This window comes from Xenopus tropicalis, chromosome 4 (assembly GCF_000004195.4).
Source record: "Xenopus tropicalis strain Nigerian chromosome 4, UCB_Xtro_10.0, whole genome shotgun sequence".
Classification (NCBI taxonomy): domain Eukaryota; kingdom Metazoa; phylum Chordata; class Amphibia; order Anura; family Pipidae; genus Xenopus; species Xenopus tropicalis.
Window position 1 is genome coordinate 104,630,413 of NC_030680.2, and position 27,746 is coordinate 104,658,158.

A 27,746-nucleotide genomic window follows, 5' to 3' on the forward strand; every position below is an offset into this window, starting at 1 on the left:
TGATTTGCATTTCATTGAGTGAAATAAGTTTTTGAACCCCTACCAACCATTAAGAGTTCTGGCTCCCACAGAGTGGTTAGACACTTCTACTCAATTAGTCAACCTCATTAAGGACACCTGTCTTAACTAGTCACCTGTATAAAAGACACCTGTCCACAGAATCAATCAATCAAGCAGACTCCAAACTCTCCAACATGGGAAAGACCAAAGAGCTGTCCAAGGATGTCAGAGACAAAATTGTAGACCTGCACAAGGCTGGAATGGGCTACAAAACCATTAGCAAGAAGCTGGGAGAGAAGGTGACAACTGTTGGTGCGATTGTTCGAAAATGGAAGGAGCACAAAATGACCATCAATCGACCTTGCTCTGGGGCTCCACGCAAGATCTCACCTCGTGGGGTGTCAATGATTCTGAGAAAGGTGAAAAAGCATCCTAGTACTACACGGGAGGAGTTAGTTAATGACCTCAAATTAGCAGGGACCACAGTCACCAAGAAAACCATTGGAAACACATTACACCGCAATGGATTAAAATCCTGCAGGGCTCGCAAGGTCCCCCTGCTCAAGAAGGCACATGTGCAGGCCCATCTGAAGTTTGCCAATGAACACCTGAATGATTCTGTGAGTGACTGGGAGAAGGTGCTGTGATCTGATGAGACCAAAATAGAGCTCTTTGGCATTATCTCAACTCGCTGTGTTTGGAGGAAGAAAAATGCTGCCTATGACCCCCAAAACACCGTCCCCACCGTCAAGCATGGGGGTGGAAACATTTTGCTTTGGGGGTGTTTTTCTGCTAAGGGCACAGGACAACTTATTCGCATTAACGGGAAAATGGACGGAGCCATGTATCGTGAAATCCTGAACGACAACCTCCTTCCCTCTGCCAGGAAACTGAAAATGGGTCGTGGATGGGTGTTCCAGCACGACAATAACCCAAAACATACAGCAAAGGCAACAAAGGAGTGGCTCAAGAAGAAGCACATTAAGGTCATGGAGTGGCCTAGTCAGTCTCCGGACCTTAATCCAATAGAAAACCTATGGAGGGAGCTCAAGCTCAGAGTTGCACAGAGACAGAAACCTTAGGGATTTAGAGATGATCTGCAAAGAGGAGTGGACCAACATTCCTCCTAAAATGTGCGCAAACTTGGTCATCAATTACAAGAAACGTTTGACCTCTGTGCTTGCAAACAAGGGTTTTTCCACTAAGTATTAAGTCTTTTTTTGTTAGAGGGTTCAAAAACTTATTTCACTCAATGAAATGCAAATCAGTTGCTATCTTTTATTTAAAGTTATTTTTTCGATTTTCCTTTTGATGTGCTATCTGCCACTGTTAAAATAAACCTACCATTGAAATGATACTGTTCTGAGACTTTTCATTTCTTTGTCATTGGACAAACTTACAAAATCAGTGAGGGGTCAAATAATTATTTCCTCCACTGTATATCATTAGCAAGCTCCTGCACTGAAACAAACTAGATCCTTACTAAGCACAGTCTAGATAAAAAATTGACTTCAAATTATACTAGAACACAGAAGGAAGTAATGCCAATTTATTCAAAGAAAAAAAAAGACAAATACAAACAAAAAAGACAAATACATGGAACAAATATCATGAGACAGGACATACTTGCCTTTGGATCTCTGCATCTTTTCCCTCCTGACACATTTCAATGCATCGGCCGCTTCAGAGTAGGAGTGGCCTAAAAACAACTATTTACTAATATCAATTTTTAGGTGAACAGGAGTGTTTCCAGGTATTTACTACTACTATTTAATGATAAGGCAAAGCCACAAGGCACAAAAACACACACATTAAAATTCTATACAATACGTTTTTCTGTGCCTATGCATAGGTTATTTCAATTATTTTAAATAAGGTACTTGGCACAAAGATGTGGGGGTCAGGAAAAACTCAAACCACACCCCACCCTAACCCACAAAACCTTAACCTGCACCTGACCCTAACCCCCTAAATGTTTCCCCTGTAGGAGCTGTACCTGTGTCTTTTTGCTCTGTATGCTAGTTCTGGCCAAACTGGCACCCTAACCTGCCAGACCTGAGGGTAAAGGGTCCCATGATTTGCAGGTGAGTCACTTATACACAGTACAGAGTCCAGAACTTTGTAGCAGTGTTCAGCACTGGAAAAATGGTAAATTTAACTAACATATTTTTTTAGCTTTACCTCTTAGTAAACACGATTTCTGATCTGGTATTCTAAAGATGAACAAATAAGGGGGGGGGGGGGTTAAGGAATGCATACTTATGTAATGGAAGAGGTGTGATGAAAGCAACACAAACATTTAATCTGAGACCCTTCTAACTCAATTATAGAAAAAAGGGGTAATCATGAATTATTCAGTATGTCTGGATTTGATATCACAGCAGAGACAATTAGCAGTTATGGCTTAAATCAAAATAGATTATTTCCGTGTGTAGTTGTGCTATATTGGGTGAATATTACTTTCCATTTGAAACTTCACCTATTTGTAAATTATGTTAGTATTTTTAGTGATATGGATTCAAAGGTTTTTAGTATTTATTGATTGGTCTCTTCCAACCTTTCCTATATGTCACCCCATAGTTTGTGTGTATTTTTCTTTTTAATTGGATATTTAAGTTTAGGTGTTCCTTGGTCATTACAATCAGCTTGAAAAAGGAACTAAAATGTTCTGAAAGCTTGCTATGGTTACCTTAGTTAGCCAATAAAGGTATCACCTTTATACCACTTTTGTTATTTTTTATTTCAAAAGGGTTACCCTGTAAACATTGGTCACTACAATTAACTAGTGGAGTGATATCTGCCAAGAGGGAGTAGCTTGCCAGGGATGCACAGGTAAGTTCCTCCTGCCTAAGGCAATGTGTTTCATGTATTTTATTTGTATTAATGTATTTTTGATATGTGGTTTAAGTTTCTTTGCCACCCCATCCAAAAATACATGTGCAAATTGTAACCCAGGGCATTGTTAAATGACCCCTTGTTTGTTTTTACCAGAGTTGTATGACCTCTGGTGGAAACTAAGTTGAATATATGCATTTTATTTACATGTGGTAAATGAAAAAAGTAGAAAAAAATATATATACTTAAGTACCTATATGCCCAGTTAGAATATAACACCCCTGTATTCAATAGAGTTTAAATAAACTAAGATACCCAGTACATCGTGATGTTTTTGTTGTACAGTGTAAACTCAGAAATGTTAAGGCAGGTGAATGTGCAAAGTATAATACTACTATATAATCTGGCATTTATAACTGACACAGCTTTTTCGGAAAATTTGCTTTGTTTAATTACACAGTGATTTTATATTAGACGCTGTAATGCAAGGACAGTTACCCTTAAGCACTCTTCCTATTGCAGAACTATAAGCTCCCAGCATCTGGAGAAGGATTGCCGAGAGATCTAGTTGTACGGTAGCCAAAGGTCACCTGTGCCAACAGTACAGCAACTCTTCACTGAGGCAAGCTAAGTATGGCCCTTTGTTAGATCATTGCTTTCTTCTTATTAAGTCATGTCCTACAGGACAGTTTGCACTGATTATCAGCAGACTATAAGGTTTGGTCAGTCTTTTATTTCAAATCTGTCTTCTTCTAAAAATGTCCATATCAATGTATTGACCAGCTCAGGCTGATCCTGCTGGATCCAGTGACTAGCATATGACAGTACAGATAGCTGAAAGTAATTCTTCACGTAGACCCTGGTCAGTTCAGCCATCTCCACTTCCACAAAGGCATCATTTTCTCCCCACAAGAGTAAGGTTGGCATGGTCACCTGGTGGTGTTTCAGTGGCAAGCAGCTTTAAGGAAAAAAACAAAACAAACACTAAAACAAAAAAAAAAATCACACGTGAAACTATATTGTTTCATTATTAAATAAGAGTTATATCATTTAACCACTGTAGCACAAACAACTTGGTATAAGGCTTTTCTTTTAGAACCACCATACCTGTAACAAAATGCAAATAATTTAGCATTTTCCCCAATTTTTATTCTGACCACTGTCTAGTTTCCCCTTGATAGTCTGCAGTGTCACCATATTTCCCAAGTCCGTTGTCTTGTGATCTTGATTCCTTTGTTTCATAAATACAGGAAATATTTATGTTCTTTTTCTTGCAATTATACAACCAAGGAATGCTGTGAATCTTTTCTAGACCTCCCTCCTCTTGAAAAGATACAGTGAAAGAGGGCAGATTTCATATTGTAAATAAACTAATATTAGCTGATAATAATAATAATAATCTGTCCTGCAACCTGCCTCTCCCCACTACCTGTAAACAATTAAAAACTTGTGCAATATTTTATGCATATTTTCGTGTAATAAGTATCTGGGATTTAGAGATGGTTGCCGTTGTAAGGGCCACAAAGGTGATGTTATTCATTCCATGAAAAGTTCTTTATTAGAACTGGATAGCTTCTCATAATAGAATACATTTAAAACTCTACTTACCTGCAGATGTTCCGATAATGATTTAATGGTCCACTCAGAGCTCCAGGCTGGGAAAATATATAAAGGTATGCTTCCATGTCCTCTTCTGTAAATCTACAACCATGCTTTCCAATGCCCGTGTCTGTGCTGGTAAAAAGATCTTTTAAAACCTGTGGATAAAATGTAAGAAAATAAAACAGCAAAAAAGATTTTTTAAAATCACTATTGGCATTGGCACATGGACAAATGTTGGAATACATATTTTAAAGGCTAAACATCCTGATTCAGTACTGCATACATTTTATACATTTTTGGGGTGCATTTACTAACACTGGGCAGATCTGCCCCCGTGGTATTCCACAGCAACCAATCCACCATTGGCTTTGATCAGTCTGCAGGAAAGATAAGGTAAGTAAATATCTAAATATATTCAGAACAAAAAACCAGTAGATTAGGAATTTGCATGTCACAGATCTTATGGTGAAAAATAAAAAACATTTATTTGGAGACTGATGTTTTGACCACAACAGAGGTTTTTTCACATTGAAAAAGAGCTCAGTTGTGGTTAAAAAGTCAATCTCCAAATAAAAGTTTTTTATTTTTCACCATAAGACCTGTAACATGTAAATACTTACTCTGCTGGTTTAATATTCTTTTTTGATGAGCTGCACACAGGCACATCTACCCTTTATACATGAGTGCCAGGAACTTCATGTGCTTTAAATATATTCAGATATATCTAATATATATATAAAAAAGATCCATATTCATTCAAATATAAAATACTTCTGTGGAAGAGACTGGATTTTAAATGTGTTATGTTTATCAGCCTTTATCTGCCACAACAGAAACAGATGTAAACATACAGTTCTACCTAACTACATGTAAAGGGACATATTTATCAGGTAAAAAAAATAAAAAATAGTACAGGACAAATGTTAACAGGGTTGGACTGGACTAAGCCCTGTGACTTTATAAATTATGGTCAACAAGTGCAGGTTTTGTACAATATACCTGCAATGTTTGTTTTAATGTGTTATAGCCCAGCCTACCTCTGAGGGTTTACTTTTTTCTACCATGGTGCCTGCTGAGTCTAATATAATTCTTCTAGTAAAATGGTACAAACAGATGAAGTCTAAACATATTCTAGAATACCTACTAAAAAATACTAGAATACTTACTAAAATGAATCTAACATCAAGCAGTCTCTTCCAAAGAAGTATAATCTTTGTAGATGGTGCTGCAATTTCTCAACTTATAAGATGTACAAAGAATGTCAAATTCTAAATGGCAGACACCCTGATTCTAAAAAAAAACCTAGTGCTTGCCCAGAGGTTCCGCTGCTTACACTGTATAACCCTGTCTTGTATAATATAGTACATCAGTGAAAAACAGCACAGCAGAGACAAATACAGCACATGCACCTTTATGCAGTTTTGTTGTTCCATACACAATAACAAACATTTCACTATGAAATAATCAAATAAAATGTGACGAAAACGTCATATGTCATAATGGCCATGTTATGCCCAAATCACATTATGCTTAACTTAAGTGAGCTGTAAAATGAATATGGAAACATTGAATTTAAAGGCTGAATTACTAGACAAGTCGGTAAGGAATAGTGTGTGTGAAACTCTAATCAATGAGATTTGTTTCAGCTCACCTTGTAATCATTTACAGTGTACATGAGTTCAGGAAACCATGGCATTTGGAAAAAGAAGTAGTAACCAGATTTAATCAATTGGGAAGGGTGTCGTAGAATGTATTCTGAAACAAAAACGCTCATTAATTATTTTTTATCCAATTACTACTAATATGATTGATTTTGTAAATATAAGTTAAATATAAATTTCCAAGTAGAATAATATGTGAAATTGAGGTGCATGGCTGCACTGGATCATGCTTTCCTACACTTGGGCGCCATTTATTGCTGCAATATTTTTAATGAAAACAATGCAGCAAAAAAACCCCCCCAAAAAACAGAGGTTTCAAGAAAACTGATTTATTTACATCTGAAAACAATGTGTAACGTTTAGTTGCTTAGATTATATATTAATCCTCAAATTAATTTATTCTACTTATGTGCCAGTCTTTTTCTGAACAGCTTTTAGCTGTCGGTATAGTAGGCATGATTAGTGGTCTGACCAGCACATTGCAAAACTATTCAGACCCTTGACAAATTTCTGCATTTTATTGTCTAACAAATACTACACTGAAAGTTTGTAATGTAATTTTTGTAAAGTGATATTGTTTTATGTAGAAATTTAAATTAAATTTCATATTCAGTCCCCACACTAACATTTTTCAAAATTAATGGTTAGAATCTTTTGTGGTAATTACATATCAGCTTTGCATACTGTTGTTCAGGTTAGTTGGATGATGGTTGTGCACTTTAATTTTTAAATAGTGTGACTTGCTATACAGTATATAGTAAATAAATCGGAAGAATTTAAGATGAGCAAATGTATATTTTTCTCCAAACGTTTCAGTGCCAAATCCAAAATTGATTCAGAACTTGTATTAAAAGTATTGTCCAATATATTCTTGGGTACAAGGACAAAATATAATAAATATAAATGCCACAGGTCTTATAAAAACTATATTTGCATATGGTCGATAATAGAGACCCCAAAATATAAGCAGTGCATACAAATATTAATGGCTTGTTGTTTTGTGTGCTGTACAAGCTCCTAACTAAAAACCCATACCCATAGTGCAGTGTTTTCCCTCAAAATTCCAGCCTAATTGCAAATGCCTGTTAAGCGTTAAACACAACTTGTATGTGATAAAACAATATAGGTGCAAGTTAGAAACCTTTTTTCTGGAATAGCCCAAATAGTGGTGTAGTAACAGATTCGCATTAGTGTTACTTTCAAGCCTGGACTGGAATTCAAAATAGGCCCTGGCATTTCAAGTACACAGAGGTCTAAACAGCCCCCTCCACCAGGCTAATAAATAGTGACTGTCCGTGGCACTTTATAGCAATCCACAGATTGCCTGTCTAGGCCTAGTTGCTTCACACGAGACAGTGCTGAAGCTGCCAATAACAGCATTAGCATATGATTTGCTTGGTGCAAGTCAGTTGTTTCCATAAAAAGCAATGTGCTACTGGAGCCTTAAAACTTCTGCCAGGTTCCAGCTGGCAGCAGTTTCAGGGTCTCCCATTATTCATAATCATTTTTTCTATTTCAGATTACCAAAGTTTTTTTTTTTTTTTACAAAATTTGCAAAAATCGATTAATTGCTGTCAAATACAATCATTGTCTCCCATGACCTCTACTGGACAACTTAAGAAAAATGACACACTAAAGCAATTTACATTGCTAGTAGTAGTTTATTCAGAGCTTATTAAGGGCTCTGGCACACAGGGAGATTAGTTGCACGCGACAAATCTCCCTGTTCGCGGGCGACTAATTTCCCCGAAATGCCATCCCACCGCCGAAAATGTACATTGCCGGTGGCATGGCATACGCGGCGGCGCGATTTCAGTGAAATTGTGCCGCCGTGTATGCCATCCCACTGGCGATTTACATTTTTGCCGACTAATCTCCCCATGTGCCAAAGCCCTTAATAAGCTCTGAATAAACTACTACTACTAACATTATACTAAATGATTTTTACTCCAGCTGAGGCTGATCTGCTCCTGTCTGTCGTGTCTTGTGTGTGCACTGACACATTGGCACGTCTGTACACATGAAGTGGATTTCGGCATAAAAATGCAGCCCATTGTGTCAAAACATGTGCCTAGAAATTCTGAAAGGTGCAGAGCTTTAGTCTACTATTTGGTTACCTCCAAATCATATATCTGTTTATCTGACAATTAGATGTTTCTATATTATCAGATAACTACTCAGCAGGGGATTTTGGCAAATTATATAACATTAACCTAGGGGGTTTAAAAGGTACCCCCAAAATAACTTAGGGAGCAATTTATTGACAGTCGAGTTTGTTTTATTTTTCTCTAATAGAGTTTTCTGCCCTTAAAAAACTCGAATTTGAGTTATGATTTGAAAACTTGAATGTCTGGTATTTATGAATTGCAAACAACCCGAAAACTCGATAAAAACTCGTAAAACTTCACATCTAAAAGCTTGCGAGTTTCTATAGAAGCCAATGGGAGTTGTCTTAGGCAAAGTCAAGCCATATGTTCAATTCAAAAGTTTTATTTGGGTTTGTAAACTTGAAAATTGGAGTGTTTCAATTATTTTTTAAGTCTACCACATTAATAAATAAGCATTTGATATGCGAGTTTATTTGATTTAGAAAAACAAAATTGAAAATTTGTAACTTAGCCCATAAGCAACCTGACTAGTGCAGTTTCTGGCTGAAATATGTTGTGTGTGCCTGCACCCAGGCCGAAGCTTTTGCTTCCAGGTGTAGGCACAACTTGTAGATTTTTAAAGCAGAGGGGCAGATTCTCGGCCTGCTTTTATCCTCAGGCTAAAAATCTGAGCATGTCGTACTAGCCATTACTCAGGCAGGGGAGTACCATATTCTACTAAGGAAAATAAGATATAAAATTGTTAAGTAAATCATTGTTTAAATATAACACAAATGGACAAAATGCTGTTACACATTGTGTTCATGTAGTCTTACAAATGTGGAACTTTAAACATTTCTAGAAAGCATGTCTTTCATTTAAAAATTGCTCTGCCATTACCAGTTGGGCTATTGGGGGGCAGGCCATGAGTAGGCATTATGTAAGACCCCACTGCATACAAAAGACCAGGTGGAGCTGAACACAGCAGCACTGATTGAAAAGCCCACTATGATTAAAACTGGTAAACCTGCTACAAAGAAAAAAAAGGTTAACATGTACAGGACATAAATAAATATTCAAGGTAAGTTAATAACTAATTTTTGGTGTAACTGGACCTTTATTATACTGTTAAGGGTGATTTCAGAGTATTTCAGAGTTTTTTTAATTACAGTTAGTTGACAAAATTGTGTAGTTACTTAATCTGGCGTTCATACATAACATTAACAGCAGGTGGTAGTGTGCATATGCTGCAAGAACATATTTTACATTTCTTTATGAATGAGTCAGTGGTCAGCTTTTACTTTTGTGGGTAAGAATCAGATGATAAAACACAACCACCTAAACTCAATGTTATTTTATCTACTAGATTAGAAAAATAATACAAAAAAACCTGTATTTTTTTTGTATGCTGTATACTTTGGAATCCACTTAAAGAGTATATTTTTTACCCCTGTCGTACCTCACACATATGCAATCAAATCTATCCAACCAAACTGCTTGTGCAAATAAGGGCTTAGGTGGGTTTGGCAATCAGTTTAATAAGTTTGAATCAGCTGTTTTGCACATATATGTATATATTAGATTTTATCTATCAGGAAGGTCATGAAAAAAAACAGAAAGAAAACATATGCAATGAAAACAGGAATTAGGATATCACAGTAGGTTAATATTGATCCATTCTCTGTTCACTATTATCTCACTGCCCTATGCCTTGTTTACATAAGGGGATTTTATCATTTCTGATGGGATTGATTCTGTGGAGCTTTAAATGCATGGAAAGCATTTATCTCCATTATGTTGGAAAAATGTGCTTATCTAACAATGTCTGTGCTCTGGCAGAATATAGTAAGACAAATTACCCTTCATCTTGTCTACTCTATTAGTTCTAATAGGTATCAGAATAAGAATGGCATAATAAAAGTCTATCCATAGAGACTGATGGGTTGGACAAGAGACACATTGAATAAACAGGAAAATAAGTTATGTATCATTGTATGCCAATGTAGATCTCCTTTGGATCTAAGAGTGGCTCTTGCACTGCTGATGACACGTTTTAATTCTACACCCCTCTCTCTTGGTTCAAGTTTTACCCATCCAACTGCTCCTTTAGTAAATGTTTCTCTGGAAAATCTTCATCTCTGTTTTTGTGGAATTTCGTAGCTCTCTTCCTCATACTCCTGTTCTCTTGGCAACTTTTATCCTATTAGTGGAAGTCAGTGTGATATCTATGACCCCAGCCCCACTGGGTAGGGACAGTGTTGATCTTGTATCCTACCTTGACAATGTGGCATTTCTGGTATCTGCTCCTTTGCCTAAAAACTATTATTATTTAAGCTCTCTCAACAAAGGTCGCAGTGAGACTCGTCCACATTCATCTGCTGCCCCTTGACATTCTGATATCAATTGAAATGTATTGTTCTTACTACAGTATATCTCATGTCCTATTTCCTAGGCTTTAGGAATACATGGTCTCAATCACATTTAAATGATCTAAACAATTCCAGTTATATTTTGGCAGCATGCAAGTAATATGTCATGCAGCATTTTATATACAAAACAGAGCCAGCTTCCTAGAGGATATTTCAGAGAAAAAACGATTTTCCAACTCACCTGTAAACACGGTGGGATGTGGAAAGCTCAGAACAATCAGCTTGGTAACCATCTCTGGATAACAAATAGCAGTTAGCCAAGCAATCATCCCACCCCAGTCATGACCAATAAGGACACATTTAGTGTAACCTGTATAAACAGTTAAAATAAATGCAATTATATTTCAATATTGAAATTAACCACAGAATACCGTAAATAAATAAATATATATATAAATATATATATATATATATATATATATATATTATATTATTATTATTATTATTTCATGGTATATATATATATATATATATATATATATATATATATATATATATATATATATATAGAATGTACTTTTTGAGAAAGGCTGTAAATAAATTTTTCTGTATTTTTGCATTAAGACCTGTGAGTGCGGCATCTTTTTCCTTTGTATATATATATATAATAACGTAACGTTGGCTGTTCATGCATTTTTTAATATAATCTACTATTCACAATAGATCCGGTGTTGCTGGTCTTTTTTGCAATATAAAAAATATATATATATATATAAAACAAATTTTATACAATATGTGCTATAAAAGGGATGTGGGCATATAGATCACTTCTAACAATAATTAGAGAAAAGATTCAAACGTCAGTGGTTTTAAGTTTGTGGAGTCACCTGAAACCTGACAATAAAGGGGTGGTTCCCCTTCAGGTTATCTTTCAGTATGGTATAGAATGGCCTATTCCTAGCAATTTTTTAGCTGATCTTCATTTTTTTAATTTTTATAGTTTTTTAATTATTTGCCTTTCTATTCTGACTCTTTCCAGCTTTCAAATGGGGGCAGCCAAAAAAACTATTGTTCTGTGTGGCTACAATTTTTTTGCTTTTATTACTTTTTATCATTTATCTTTCTATTCAGACCCTCCTTTATTTCATATTACAGTCTCTCTTTCAAACCACTGCCGTTGGTTACTAGGTTAAATTGGACCCTAGCAACCAGATGGCTGCTGAAATTTTAAGCTGGAGAGCTGCTGCACAAAAAGCTAAATAATTCAAAAAACGCATATAATAAAAAACGAAGACCAATTGCAAATTGCCTAAGAATAGTATTCTCTATATTATACTAAAAATGTATATAAAGGTGAAAAACCCTTTTACAACAGGCCATACTAACAGTTAGCCATAGAAATATTCATGGACCACTAGGTCAGACTGGCTTGGTCTGACTGAATAGAATTACATTGAAGACTGTAGTGTGTGTGACACCTTGAAGAAAGCATGTAAATAAACATATGAAATATTTTTCAATTCTATAATAATTGTATTGATAAATTTATTATTAGATGCTAATAGCTGTATATGCATTTATGGTGCAACATAATTATACTCAAAATCAATTGGGCAGTTTTAAAGAGGACAGCTCTTAAAAGAGCAGTTCAGTGTAAACATCAAACTGGGCAAAATAGATAGACTGAGCAAAATAAAAAATGTTTTCAATATAGTTAGTTAGGCAAAAATGTAATCTATAAAGGCTGGAGTGAGCACATGTCTAATATAATGGAATAAAACTACTTACTCCTTTACAGCAGTTAGCAGTCAGTAACCAATCAGTGACTTGAGAGGGAGACCTGCCTGCTCACAAACTAACTGAATAGTTATGTCCCATGTGGCCCCCCCTAAAGTCACTGACTAACTAAGAGGTTAGAGAGCTGAAAGCAGGAAGTAGAGTTCTGGCTATTATGTTAGACATCTGCCCACTCCAGCCTTTATTGATTACATTTTTGCCTAACTATATTGAAAACATTTGTTATTTTGTGCAGTCTATCTATTATACCCAGTTTCATTTTTACACTGAACTGCTCCTTTAAGCATCTGTATCTTTGCTGTGCTGTATCTTTGCTGCATGCACTGTACTTTAGAATATCATGTTATTCTGTAGAAACCATATAAGTGGGAGCAATATTTAGGCTGAGCTTCAAGATTAAAAGATCTGTTATCACCCCTCATGTGAACACCATGTGCAGCATACTAACAAAAATGTTTCTTTTTGTATAGCACATTAACATAATTGGTCATTTTGCACAAATCACTGAAAAAGGTATCAGTAAAACATTTTGGCAAAGGTATACTGACATTTGTTTGGAAAACCATTGTTGTCATCAAAACCTGATTTCAGGATGACCATTTCTGAAGCCAGATTGCTTTGCCTTTGGATAGGATAATATGGACAGCAACCCAATGCCATTGTAAGTTAAGAAGAAGAGATATGGATCTAATAATGCTGAAAATTAGGGTTTAAAAAATAAATAATATAGGGTCAAATCCAGGAAATCAGGTCCTGGGGTTGACACACCAATGATTTTCAAAATACTGGTAGTTACAGTATTACTGAAAAAAGCCAATAGACAGAAAACTCAGTCTTAAAATGCTTGCCTAATGCTAGAGATATAGTTCAAGGTCACAGGAACACAAACGCTCAAAATTAATGACCCATTGTTTATGAGCAATATGACCTCGGTGAGCAAGCACTTAATCAATAGAGAGGGAAGAAGGCATGTTATCTGGTATTTGATTGAAAATATTTGAACGGAAAAGTAATTCAGTTTTAATGCACAAGATACAATAATCAAGGAACAAATTGCCTAAAGGTCCTTAGCCAAATATTGAGCTGACGCAAATTGTATTTCTGATAAATGTTTTAGCATTGTATTCATTAACAATATACAGATTGGAGCCCGCTATGTCTCTAAAACTCTCTGCATTCACCCACTAACTGCTATGGGGGTGTTCTGCTATAAGTGCATAGGCGGATTTTCAATAAGGCTAGGGGAGGCTAAGCCTCCCCAAACCTGCTTGGCACATTAAAAACATAACAAAAAAAAAAAAACCTCACTCCGTTTCTGCACTGTGCTGGAAATCTTCTGTTCCTGCAAGCCCGTTCTGCTGTGCTCTGATTGGATATTTCTTCTTGTGGATTCTCCAATCAGAGCACAGCTTTCTTGACAGACAGTAAAATTGACCAACCAAAGCACAGATGCAGACAGGGCTTGGGAGATATTACAAACTGAAGGCAGTGCAGAAATGAAGACTGAAAAGATGAATCTGCAGACTGTAAACTTTACCTGAGAACCAACTCTGAACTTTTGCTGCAGATTTCATCCCACTTCCACAGGTGCTATACAGTTCTAAAGGCTGAATCACTAGCTGACATTGTTTTCTGCCTGACCTGACATCTATAATAGTTTATAATCTATCACCTGGATGGTAAATTAACTCTTTCCCCCTGAAAAAGCTCATTGTGCTTTTATATATTTGTTGTTGTTGTTTTTTGCGCTTACTATTTATTTATTTTTATCAGTTTTGTTCATTTCTAGTTAGTTACAGTGGGGCCAATGTTGTGTATCCGTGCCCGTGTTATAGTGCCAGTGCCCGAATATCTGCCATCAGTAACCACTGCTTCTCACTGCATATAATGTGCTGGTTTTGTAAATACAGACTGCGTCTCACTGTATATAATGTGCCTGGGGTGTCAGTACCCACTGCCTTTCTTTCATAAACACATCTAAAGGGGTGGTTCACTTTTAAGTTAACTTTTAGTTTGTTATAAAATGGCCTATTCCTAGCAACTTTGCAATTGGTCTTCCTAATTAATTTTTTTGAATAATTTGCCTTTCTCTTCTGCCTTTTTCCAGATTTCAAATGGGGGCCAAAAATCATTGTTCTGTGAGGCTACAATTTTATTATTATTATATTTTTTTATTACTTATTTTTCAATGCAGGCCCCTTAACTATTCATATTCCAGTCTCTTGTTTAAACCACTACCTGGTTGCTAGGGTAAATAAGACCCTAGCAACCAGATAGCTGCTAAATTATGAAATGGAGAGCTGCTGAACAAAAAGCTAAATAACTGAAAAACCACTAAAAATAAAAGACCAATTGTAAATTGTCTCAGAATATCAGTCTACATTATATTAAAAGTGAATTTAAAGGTGAACTACCCCTTTAAGCTAACTGATCACAAACACAAATGTTTGCAGACCCTCTCACAGAAGTGCACGTATGAATACTTTTATATCCTAAGCATTTTAGGGTAAAAAAAAAAAAGCACCCCCACCCGCACTTTTGTACAGAATCCCTGGGAGTCAGTGGGAACGGCAAGAGGTAGTTGGGAGGTTAATTTTTTACACCAGCAGCGAATCCAGTAAGTCTCACATTAGCTTTAGGTCAGTCTATATATGGCCCATCTTTAGCCTCCCCAAACAAAAAAGTCACCCTCCGCCTATGCATAAGTGAATTATGGCTTTGAACACAGTTTTATGGTTTGAGGCAGCTACATGTCAACTTGGCAAGTAACTGGCAACTCTTATATTGTTGTGGGTACCTCATGTGAAATGCTTGTACTCCTATTAAATCTTGTACAGCAATTATAAGTAGTATTTCCATAGTTACCTAATGAGTCCACAATCTCCTTTACATCCACTATGATACAGTCTAGCTTGTAGCTATCTATATTAGTAGGTGCATCTGTTTCTCCATATCCTCTTAAATCAAGTGCCACAACCCGATACTCGCTCTTAAATTCCCGTAACTGGTGACGCCAGGAATACCTACAAAGGATTGAACAGACAGAGGTCAGGACTGCCCCCACATTTTACTACTTATGTGTAGAAATGCTCACAAAACTTGTTACTACTGCATCTCCAAACCATACAGCTGATGAGGCTGACAAGTGTATTATACCAAGATTTGTTTGGGGTTTTTTTTTTTCAGCTTTTCCTTAAAAAAGTGAGGCTGCTGCACTAGGAGGTTTATTGTGTACTGTATTTTTTGTGGGTGTTCTGTTTATGAAGGATAATCCCTTGGCTAGTGGGTCTCTAATGTGAAAAGAAACACTGCTATCTTGACCTAAGATAAAGCAATACAAGCCACAATGTGCATATCCAGTATATGCCTAGAAGGTGCTGTAATAGAGCCCTTACAACTAGATATCAGCTTAGATGGCAAACTTGAAAAAAATGTAATCAACTAAAACTATTTAAACATCCAAAATTAAGAATAGTAGCACATTTTCTTAGAATACTAATGTCTATACAAAACCAGAACATAAAATCCCCACTTCATACCCTATTGGAATACAAAAATACATAAGGGATTTGATGTTGGGAAAAAAACCCCATTTTAAATAAAAATTGAAATAATGAAACATCAATATTAAAAGTGAAGTGAATGGTGAAACAGTCAGTACACTGAACAAAAAAGCTAAACAAGGAAGACTGAAAGAACTGACTGATACATGTATACATCTAAAAACAAGCTACTTGAAAACCAAGATAGTATACCAAGAGACAATATAAGATAACATGATGATGATAATATCTCCTACAGAGATGATGTTATAAATGGTGATGGGAAAATAATGATGTAACTGGACATATAGTTCCATTTTATTTCAGACATTTTATTTCAGATCTCTCAAGTGTTGCAGAACACAAATCTTTCTCCTCTGATAGATGTTTCCCTTTCAGCCTCAGAGTAATTTTAAAGGCACTTATATAATATTATTATTATGGTACTAGATGCTAATAATGCTTGTACTGAATCTTCATCAGGTATAATTACTAAGGGGCAGATTTATGATTGCTCAAAGCCTTTTAAGGTCCTTTTGATTCAAGGAAACTCAGGGATCACCAATGTATCGACCTAGCAATCGTGATCTGACTGACTCCTACATGAAGAGAAACAGATTGAAGGAATTTACTCTCCATGAGATGCAATTTGTATGGTTTCTCATGATAGTTTCTCTTCAGAATATGCAAATAGTAAAATAATTTCAGCACTTGGTTTATTCTATAAGTTTTACTGCTAGATTTAGTACAGTATATGTAGCACCCTTTTCAGTTCTGCTCACCTGAACTGAAGTAGAGACGAGGCCTTCTTTACTGCCTACTGTGTGGGGTTTTGTTTAGAAAAACCTTTCTGTCTGTCAAGAGGTCAGCACTGTAAGCAGGTATGAAAGCACTCCACCTACTATTCTAAGGAAAGGAGACTGCTACAGTGAGTTAGTGCCAGTTTTGTTATTAGCTAAGAATTACCAATGGGTCATTGTATTGAAGGAATCAAGTGCTGCCTTCATATTAGTGGTCCCATTGTCACTTAATTAGCAAAAAATTAGGCCATTAGCACGGTGAACATTTAGGTAAGTTGTGTGAAATAATTTATAGCATATGTTTTAACAATGAAATAGGCATTGTTACATTAGAACAGGTAATATTTGTTTACACCAGTTACAGGTTAAAAGAAAATATTGATGTATCTACCATTCTCCTATAATGCATGGCCAGAGGGAACTGGTATTACAGATATGGGACCTGTTATGTTTCTGTAATTTGGATCTCTATACCATAAGCCTGTTAAAAAATATTTAAGCATTATTAAACCAAATAGGATTGTTTAGCCTCAAATAAAGATTTATTATATCTTAGTTGGGATCAAGTACAAGGTATTTTATTACAGAAAAAAGGGAAACCATTTTAAAATTTTGGATTACTTGATTAAAATGAAGTGTATGAGAGATGGTCTTCATGTAATTTGGAACTTTCAGGATAATCGGTTTCTGGATAACAGAGCCCATACTTTTACAATAATTCAATTTGTACTCTTTTTTTCCCATGTCCCCTTCACATCTGGACCCTCCACAATAGCAGGTATTGTTATGCCACTGGACCCCCAGCTCCACACTATGGAAACATCTGTTCTACACTAAAAATCAGTCCAACCTACACATACAGAGGGGATTTACATTCTGATCAGTACTTTCATAGCTGCAGAGAGGACAGTAAACAATATTGTAACATTTGTAGTATAAATACTATATTTTACCAGAACTCTGGAAACCCATGTAACAGCAGCATCAGTGGTTTTCCTCTTTCTCCAGCAGCAACATAGTGGAATCGTAATCCAGAATCCTGAGGATTGTAAAAGAAAATACTTGCTGTTAAAGACCAAAGATGGAGATGGCGTATTTATCATGGTGGAACAGGGGAAGGTCTTTTTTTTTTTTTTTGACATTAAAGGTTAAGTGTAAGGCATAGTAATTGCCTTGAGTGTAAAGTGTAAGGCATAGTAATTTCATTGTGACCTTGGTAATTGGATTGCCAATGTTGGAGGGGTCTTACTGGCACCTCTCAAGTTACTACATAGTGAAAGAGATGTAGTTCTAAGCATCTTTCCATCATACATGAATAAAGCATTTCAAATAGTTTTAACGTTACATGTAAATGCCATTGCAGCTCAACAATATAACAGAAGTCTGTTACTTAAATGGCTTGCAACAGTGTTTTAGGAATCGGAGCCAAGAGAGCAATAAATGTAAACAGCCAGCCAGATTCTGTGTTTAATGGCAATTATGTTTACCTTTAAAAACACTTAGAGTGTGTAATTAATGTATATTGGAAAACTGCTTTGAATGACATTTTCTTACATTAAGCAAAATACAGTATAGATCTCTTAGATATAATAGTTTTTGACATGACGCGAATTTACTAATTATTTGTTTAGATTTTTCAGCTCTTTTATGTGTCAAAAAACTGTATAATCACTTTCCTATCATGCCCTTGTTAGGGCATGTATTAAGCATATTTCTTACTGCTCGTGTTTCACAAATATTTGTGGGAAACCGAGCCAATATCAAAATCTCACTAAACAATAACTCTGCCCCATATCCTTACCTTAACTGATACCGTATTTAATACTGTGCCTTGCAGTCTCAGTGATTGTTTTGTGGAAAGGCATCTCAGAGTGGTTAGTCACCTGTGGTAGCAGAGATTTATCATGGGCGACTAACTCAATCCGTGGGACATTAGCCTTAAGGGATTTCCCATGCTATTACATTTTACTTGCAAAAGAATATCACACAAAAATGGTTTTTAGCACGTTGACTGTCTCAGATTGTTGAAAAGGCTACAGAGTCTGGCTATGCATGTCAGAGAACATCACTTGGAGTCTGGTGTCTCGGGTAGGTGGTGCAGGAAGTGGACCTGCTCTAGATTGTGGGAGACCTTATCTGGTGGTGGGTGACATCTTGATCATAGTCTCCCAACTAATCAAAACAAATATATATATATATACATACACACAGTCTAATAAGAATGAATAGCATGTACTGCAAAGTAGAAAATCTGACCCAGCAGTACAGTGCCTATTATAAGTTATTGTAGTGCTTACAGCTTCTGCACGAAGATCTGTGGGAACTGGATTTTTGTGGCTGCCTCAGAATTTCGATAATCATTATTTGATTTACTAGTAAGACCTTGCCCCGTGCTGAGTTCCCCAGACAAATCCAGGGCACATTAGCATCCATACTCAGTACCATTACAGTCCATCAGAATGTTTCAAATACATATCAGAATTCTACAGCAGCATGTCCCTAAACATCCCCCAACATCCCTAAAAGCAAAGGCCCAGGAGATGTCAGGCACCAAAGTGAAGAAAAATAGTGCATGACGTACTAAAATTATAACCTCTGTTATTATGGAACCTCTAAATGTTTTAAAAAAGGAAAAAACACATTTTTAGAAATGTGAAATTTTAAGAATTGACGCTCCACAGAATATATGCTAAATTATCTTTCCAGCAGTGTTACATGATCGGGTCCTTTAATAAACAACACTGGTATGGTGCCTGCAATATGAAGAGCCAACTGCTTCTTCCTAGAAACACAGAATGAATCCACAATATGATTTCTAATAATCTGGTCTGCTGCCCAGCCTGTACTTATATCCTCAGGGCCAGATCTGGATGCCAATTGCAGTGTGTTATGTACATTGTTATTGGCTAAAGAAACACTATGTTCCCATTAAATATTAATAGATCGCCTAGGCAATTTCACTACTGTATTAATTAGCCTTGTTTGGGCTGAAGGAGTGGTCTTGTAACGTCTAACCTTGAGGAAGGAGAGGAATTTCATGAATGTCACTGGGGAACAAAAGCCATATTATGACTGCTAATGAGATGGTCAAGTGCCTAATACGTTTATGAGCTTTCCCCTGCCAGATTCCAATTGTGATGACAATTGAACAGCTAATTACTACTAAGGCGCAGTAATTGCCCGAATGAGAAGGCACGCTGCATGTTTACAGTCAACTTGGCAGATCAAATTGTTATTCCACTAACGTGGCAATGAACAGACAGGGAAAGAAGGTGACCTGCAAAACTGCTACGTGCTCTGAGATGTAAAAGCACAAATCAGAGGAAAAGCAAGGCAGCAATGTAGAAATATTATTTGCTCAAATGAGCAGATTGATGAGCACATGGAAAGATAAGGATCCTCCTTACTGCTGAAGGGCTACCTACAAATCTTTTAAAGAATAACACATTTCTTTCCAGCACCTTTCTCATATGAAGTGCAAAAATTACACTTTACTTTGTGGGAAGAAAAAGCAATTCAGAATTACTGCAATGCAAAAATCACACACTGCAGGTTGCCATTTAATTTAGGGACCTTCTTGATAAAAACAAACACTGATCTATTTGGAATGAGAGAGCATATGTGATTTTTTAGGTGTCTGCTGTGAGGACCCTGAAAACTGCATATTATCCAGCACATATAACTGACATCAGAAATCCCAGCTATATTCCTGATACAATAAAATGTGCTGTTACATGGGAGTCAGGTGAAGAACAGAACACACAGATAATGAGGGACTTCCAGAACTTAAAAGCCTTTTTTGGTATTTTGCTGTGACAACCTGAATTCTATTGTTTTTATGGGCAGTTATGTGTTTCAGTACTGCCTGCTGTCCAGGGGTACCTAATCCAACAATAACATCTTGTCAGGCAGAAACTAATGAGGAAATTACTGACGAATATTCTCTGCCATGCTTACACATCCCACAATATCTGTAGGCAAATGGTTGGCAGGAATTCTTAACCCTGCCTCTGTCAGACATCTCTATAGAGGCGATTCCTCTGGGAGCAAAAGACTAGATGCATCAGCACTTAACTTACAGCAGGGCAAGGAATTCTTGATCAAAACAATATAATCCCCACTGTACATCTGTGTACATAAAATGTACAATCCTGCATGTGCTCCAACTACAAAAGGTGCAACTAGGAACTCTGTGGCCCTACACAGACCTTCACAGAGGTGGGATTACATAAGAGATGCAAAAGATAACTTTCATCTGCAACTGACATTTAAGTTACTGAAAATATTGTAAAATATCTATAAATGCACTACCTTGTTCCGCACATAGCAGTGTGTGCCAAGGAAAGGATCATTCAGGCAGCTTGGTGTGACCTCCCGGCTAATCCTCTGGAACGTTATCTGTGGCCTCATTAGGATGCTGCAGAGAAGTTTGAGGAGGGCACTGCAGGTGCAGAGCAGGCTGTAGGAGTACACAAACACCCAGAACGCCGCAGCGCGCAGGCATCCAGGCAGAGCGAGCATGCTGTGCCCAAGCATCCAGCAGGAGCTACAGCTTCGACTGGCAGGGAAAGCTGAGCAGGGGGAGTCATGGAAACAAGAGGGAGGAGGCGAGTGAGTGTAGGGGAGTGATTTCAGCACTATGGACAGCTCCCCATGCCTTTTAAAGGGACCACTGCTTTATACAGCATAAGCTCTGCCTTGGCTGCATTTGGCTGGCGTTGCCAAACCACCATATTATGAAAACAAACTGGCTCTTTAAAGGTTAAAAATATTAAATGAAAACTGACCACTCTATACTATTTTTGGTTTTCTGTTTTAAAATCTGCATTTACTTGTTTCTTTCATAAAAGGTTTTAACAAAGATTAAGGGTATAACTCTCTTACCCAACATTTTCTGTAATATTTGACAAACTGCTTTTGGGATTATATAGCCATGGAAATTTTTTTTTTTTTTTTTACCTCTCCCCAGCCTGAAATGTAAAATGGGACCCTAGTAACCAGATCACTGGGAGAGCTGCAGAGCTATAATAGAAAGAATCCACAAAGAAGATCAACTGCAAGTTGCCTTACATGTAAAATTATGTAACAAATTCCATTCTTGATCAATACATACAGTCAACAGTACAGAAACAATACAGTTTAAGCATGTTACATAGTTTATTAAATTAAATGGAGCTCTAAATTATTTTGAAGTTAAACAAAAATACTTGGTAAAAAAAAAATACAGAACTAAACTAAACAAAAAAAACAAACAAAAAAACATTCCCCAAAATTTTCAAGGGTAATTGAAACAAAATATTAAACATTTATAGTTTACACATTTTCTTTTGTCAATAGAAAGCAACTTTCAGAAATACATTTCTTAGCATCTCTAAGGACACTGTTCAAGCAGCTAAAAGGTATAGGTTGTAAATGCATTTGTACTGTTTTACTAATATTGAATCAAATATTTCATTAAGTATAACAGTCATAAATTAGTACATCAGGTATCACGTATTTACAAAATATTTCATAGTCAATATATATTATCGGTGATACTATATTTACACAAACAAAAGTGCTTTAGTTTTATGACACAGATAGATCATTTTGTTTTACATCTGGCAAGTTTATATCTCAACACAAATGTTCTTCAAACGTTGCCATGATATCACTCTGAAGGTACATATCTATAGTCCCCGCCATCTGAAAAGAAGAAAAAACGAATCGTCAGTCCTTGTATCATTTGTATCGATCAGATAGAAAAGTGTTCTCCAAAATAGTTATTGCTTAAATCCACAGAACACAAAAACAAGCTTGTGTCCATTTATCATTCTCAACAGTCTAAGATAAATTCTTGAAGGTTTAGACAAGGTTAGTCAGTAGAACCCCAAATTTATATCCCTGAATTTAATGGTTTCCTAGAACTGACAGTGTTTTTTTTGGTCCAATACAGTCATGCTGTATTCCCCCCCCTCCCCGGATTTTACATTTTCTCAGAATTGTTCGCCACCCCCTGAAACCAAAAATCAGGGTTCTACTGTATATTTTAAAAATGTCGGATCGAATGGGTGGGAATTCTGCATGATTCTCGATTTGCTTCTTCAATTAATTGGCCCCATTTTCTCAGCATCTTATAAGTATTTTTGAAAGGTTCATTGTGAATACCAAGGTTTATAATAAACCACATGAATACATTATAAGGACTGCAATGCATCTGTAGGGAAGTGCTAATTTACACTTCCCCCAAATACACAACCCTGTGACTTTAAATCTGGAGCAACCAAAAACATGGCTGCTGACTGTACTGCAAAGGGACAGTTCCCAGTCACAGCCTGGCCCAATCAGCAGGAGGGATTGGCTTCTGATCTTGTGACCCTGCTGAAAGAGGTTTGGAGCCAAAAAGATATGAAAGTGAGGCAGATCTTATTCAGGAAGAGAGGAGAAGGAAAGCATGGCCTCTGTGCATTACTACTGAGAGCTGCTTAAGATTCCTGCATATTTGCTGTGAGTGTTCCTGTGAACTGTACAAGTAGGGAGATAGGGTTCCACCTGTAGAACAACTATTCCATATAGGGAACCCCATAATCAGAGCATAGGGAGTTAGTTAACCCTTCCCATTCAGCCATTTAGTGAATGGGATTACTGCAGCAGGCCTGAGCTATTGTTAGGTTAGTAATCCCTGTAGGATAGTTAGAACTTCAGCCCTGTATTGAGTTACCAGCGTGTACACTGGATCTGGATGTGGGATTACCCATCAGCCTCCGTGACACCTGCACTGAATCTCCATCAGGATCCCAAGAAGCCTCTCTCTACTCCAGCATCTCAAGCTCAGTGAGGATTAAAGCTGCCAGACTGCTCCCCTGCCTCTGCTCTGCCCCGCAGGATCTATTTCCCTTTTACTGCCACCAGGAGTTGGTGAGGTTTTACAGTTACACACCCCGGGGTGCTACAATCTGGTGTTGCAACACATAACTCTGTTACCACCACCTTCATACAAGGAGTTAACCTGCACAGACCCATAGTGTGCACACTCAAGGTTCTTAAAGTGACAGGGGACATATTTTACACAAAGGGGAATAGAGTCAAATATTATATGTGTTATGTGAAACTGTTATTCACTTCACTGTTTTCATTTCATTGCATCTTGCATATATATTACAATTTATTTCATATCTATCAATTGTGTGGTTTATTTCCATTGCATTTGGTATAATAATCACTGCTGTTGCAGTTCCCAGGGAGTTGTTGCCCACTAATACATGGTTTAGCCCTGGGTGGAGGCACATAAACTTTCCAAACCCCGCAAATCTCCCACATAGCGGAGGCTTGGGATTTTTCCTGTTTGCGCCCCAGTGTGGCCCTGGATATCAGTGCCAAGAAAGGGTTACACATCTTTTAGACGTTACATGTTTTGTTTATTTAAAGGGGGCATTGAACTTTTTTTACACTCCTCATGTAGGCAAAGTTGAATATGTTGTGCCTAGATCCAGTATGGGCTAAAATGCACAGTAAACATTAAAAAAATTACACCTTTAATTGAGCCTGTACATATCTTCTCTGCAAGGACTGGTAGGATACCCCCACCACAGAAAAAATACCAGAGTGGGACAGGAGGTGGGTAGCCATTCACAGCCCTCCCTTTGCACAAGAATATATAAACTGCAGTTCAATGTCCCTAGCTGCTGGTTTGCCGACATCCTGCACTGCAAAGCACTGAGAGCCACAGGCTGGTGAAGAATCCAGAAGGACTGAGTGGTAGTAGTAGGGTGCTGGGGAAAATTTTTAGCAAAGTAACATAAAAGTTTACTTTCAGAAGCAATTTTCTTTCTATAAGTAGAGATCGAAATTGCTAAGGCAAAAAGCATACACGAGAAATTTAAAAACGTAACCACAATTACATACAGCCTCTCGTCTGCGGCGTTCCTGTTCTCTCATTCTTGCCAAGTTTCGTTCTTCTTCTGTAATTCCCTCATGTACAGGATTACAGGTTGGCTCTCCCTTGGTTGCCTCATCTATAGTCTGTGCTTGCATTTCATGAACTTTAGTTTCCATAGGTAAACTGGGGCTGCCAGTTATTCCTCTGTAAAAATAAAAACCATAAGGCTGGGAGCATTAAGTTCCCATTTGGGATACTATATACTATCTAAAGAAATTAGTCAGGCTTTTGTGTTAAGTTGTAATAGTTCAGTTTTTAAAAGGTTAAAACCTTTTTTTTTTATTCAGTTAACCTGACAAACCAGTTCCAGGTCAAAAATGGTAAAGTTGTGCTCATCGCTAAATTTAAAACCATTAGGTGGGGCGCAGGGAGGCTGGGATCACAAAATTCATATAAACAGAAACAAGAGATCCTATGCTCTCTCCCATTATCAATATATATAGGACATTAAGATATTCTGTGCATTGTGCTACTAAAACTGCCCTAAACTACTTTCAAGGTTACCCAAATGGTTGCAGTTTTTATTGGCCCACTGGGATCACCTGTCTGTAGCTGGAAATGATTACTCAGCAAGCCCAATTGCTCTAGATTTACTTCTACTAGATATAGCCCCCTAAATTTACTGCCCAGTCATGTGACTCATTCAGCCCTGTTTCAGCAATACCAGTTACATTATATTTTGCCTCTAGTGCCAGCAATTTCAGGTCTCCCATTTAGCCAGTCAGTCCTAGTCCGTTTTAATTGTGGTACCGGTTTGTAATTTTTTTTTATATACAACTTGTGGTCCTCCTTGCCATAATCAATAACCCCCCCCAATATCAGAAATTTCTGCTGCCTTTATAACATTGCTAGTGGAAAGTCTGAGATGATTAGTTTGGAAGTTCTCGCCCTCAACTTTTTGCCTAATTTTTTAAAATAATTTCTGAGCACCCCACCCATCTAACCTTATCATTGGTACCTATGTGTACCTCAGCTCCTCCCAACTACATGCTATGGGGCCTCATATTTCAATAAAAAATCCAATTTATTTTTATAAAAAGCTTTTACAAGTCACTGTTACCACCATTGCCAAGCGTATTTGCTATATTATATCATGTCTATGTACAAAGTAATAGTAAAAATATATTAATTCCTAATATATACAGTCTATTCCAATTTTTCTATTTCATTTCACGAAGCATCTGTCATCAGGTCCAAATTATAAAAGGGTTTATCTGTTACAACCAGTCACAATTACAATTAGTCTAATTTAAAATAGAAATGCCAGTACAAACCTTAGTTTCTCCTGCATACCAGCTTTGGAGTCTTCAAGACGTCTCAACTCTTGCGCCTTTAAGGCTCTTTCTCGCTCTTCTTTTGCTATTGCTGCTTTTCTGAACTGCTGGAAGCTGTTGCTTGAAGACTTTATGGTTACATGGGTGGTAGCCAGAGATTTTGAAAAAACTTCCCAGCAGAAGGAAGTTTTTACTTTTGCATTCTAGGAAGTATTAAAGGATGGATTATAGAAATAAACAATTGCTTTCTGAGATACTGTCATGAGTATGCAGTGTGGTCTTTAAATGCATCAGTTAAAAGTATCCCTCAAACAAAACCCACCCCCATTGCCTTCCCATTATATTCTTCCTGAATTATGATTTGATAAGCTGCGAAATTTCTTTACTGCTCCCCTGTTCCTCTGCTGGCTGGAATACACCAGCGGAGAAACTGCTACATGTACATGTATGTGCAAATTAGAGTTCCAAATCCATTGGGTATTCCACTGAATCCTTTGTGAAGGACCTTTTATTTTAAACCCAAAAGTTATGGATCAGGCACATCCCTAACGTAGTTCATTTGGCCTGGCCATGTGCAGAAGGGGCAAAGGAAGATGGTAAAATGCTACAAAACTCTGCCGAAATAAATACCAAACTTAATTTCTGCCAGCAAGAATGCATCGGTTATTTTAACAAATATATTATTGCTCTAACAGCCCTTCCCATATTCATGGTGCATCTAGATCATGGCCAGTCCCTACAATTCCTTATCTTGAAGCCCCTTTCCCTCTGGCAGTAGTCACACTGAAACAAAGAAGACGAAGAAATGTTTTTCCCTTTGACGCAATATGGCAATTTTGTTTACATATCTGTAGCTGATGGACCATACATTGAAGAAGAGCATCATTGTTCCTCTGCAGCAGTGGTTCTCAACCTTTCTAATGCCCACGACCCTTTAATACAGTTCCTCATGTTGTGGTGACCCCCAACCATAAAATTATTCCTAAGACCATTGGAAATATGTGTTTTCTGATGGTCTTAGGCGACACCTGTGAAAGGGTCGTTCGACCCCCAAAAGGGGTCCCGACCCACAGGTTGAGAACCGCTGCTCTACAGAGTTTCAGGGATAATTGTGCACGCTCTGGTGTAGTAATACTAAAATCCTATGCAAAATACTTCAGTCTTTTAGACGGGTGTTCTATCCCATCAAAGGTGAAACCTAGCCCCTTCAGCTATTAACCCACCCTCCACCACCTATTCAACTAGCCTTCCGTTTATGGAGGTAAGGCGGAGTCTAATTTACCCAAACAGTACTTTAACTGCCTCCATATAACATGCATCTAGTAGCTCCACTTCAGAGCTATACCATCAGGCCCGGATTTGTGGAGAGGCCACAAAGGCCCTGGCCTAGGGCAGCAGAAATGTAGGGTACTATTACTCAACTGAGAACAGTCATTTTGCTTCTGAGTTCAATATGCAGTGTAGCCTAGATTGTTTTCAGGTATCCAGATTTATAGCAGCAAAATAATGTACTGAGTGCAGCTGCTTAATCCAGAGCACTTTTAACACAGCTGCAGTTATTTGCAACTCGAGTAAATCCAATAGAGGCTTGATTTATCTTGTGTGTTGATATATATATGGCTTATAAATTATATTTCACACCAATATAGAAGGGCTGGTACTTCAGATCTTGGTAAAATAGTCACTATGAAGTCAGCATAAAACATTATATGTTCTACTATAAAATTGCTCTTTAGGCATAATAAAACAAATATTACAAATAATTGCAAATCTCAATCCACAATCACAGTTTAAGCAATCCATATCCTACAGCTTTATTTCAATAGGATACCCAAAAACAGATTCTTCATAATTAACCAAT

General features: G+C 37.1%; 2 protein-coding genes across 2 annotated transcripts in view; both read right to left on the bottom strand.

The window, feature by feature from the left end:
- Positions 1-1,531: 1,531 nt before the first annotated feature.
- On the bottom strand, positions 1,532-21,240 carry ephx4 (epoxide hydrolase 4). The gene is made up of 7 exons (XM_002933805.4): positions 21,005-21,240; positions 17,647-17,732; positions 15,217-15,374; positions 10,796-10,924; positions 6,089-6,192; positions 4,444-4,592; positions 1,532-3,793 (listed from the first exon to the last, which is right to left on the bottom strand). Exons 1-7 carry the CDS (start codon positions 21,227-21,229, stop codon positions 3,559-3,561), a joined length of 1,086 nt encoding a protein of 361 aa, XP_002933851.2. The 5' UTR covers positions 21,230-21,240; the 3' UTR covers positions 1,532-3,558.
- A 588-nt stretch (positions 21,241-21,828) lies between these two features.
- The window catches only part of brdt (bromodomain, testis-specific), a 47,198-nt gene continuing 41,280 nt past the window's right edge, over positions 21,829-27,746 (bottom strand). Inside the window, exons 18-20 of the mRNA XM_012962441.3 lie at positions 25,886-26,088; positions 24,578-24,755; positions 21,829-22,378 (exon numbers count right to left, since the gene is read on the bottom strand). Of these exons, the coding sequence (XP_012817895.2) occupies positions 22,310-22,378; positions 24,578-24,755; positions 25,886-26,088 (450 nt within the window). The 3' untranslated portion in view covers positions 21,829-22,309. The remainder of the gene's footprint in view (positions 22,379-24,577; positions 24,756-25,885; positions 26,089-27,746) is intronic.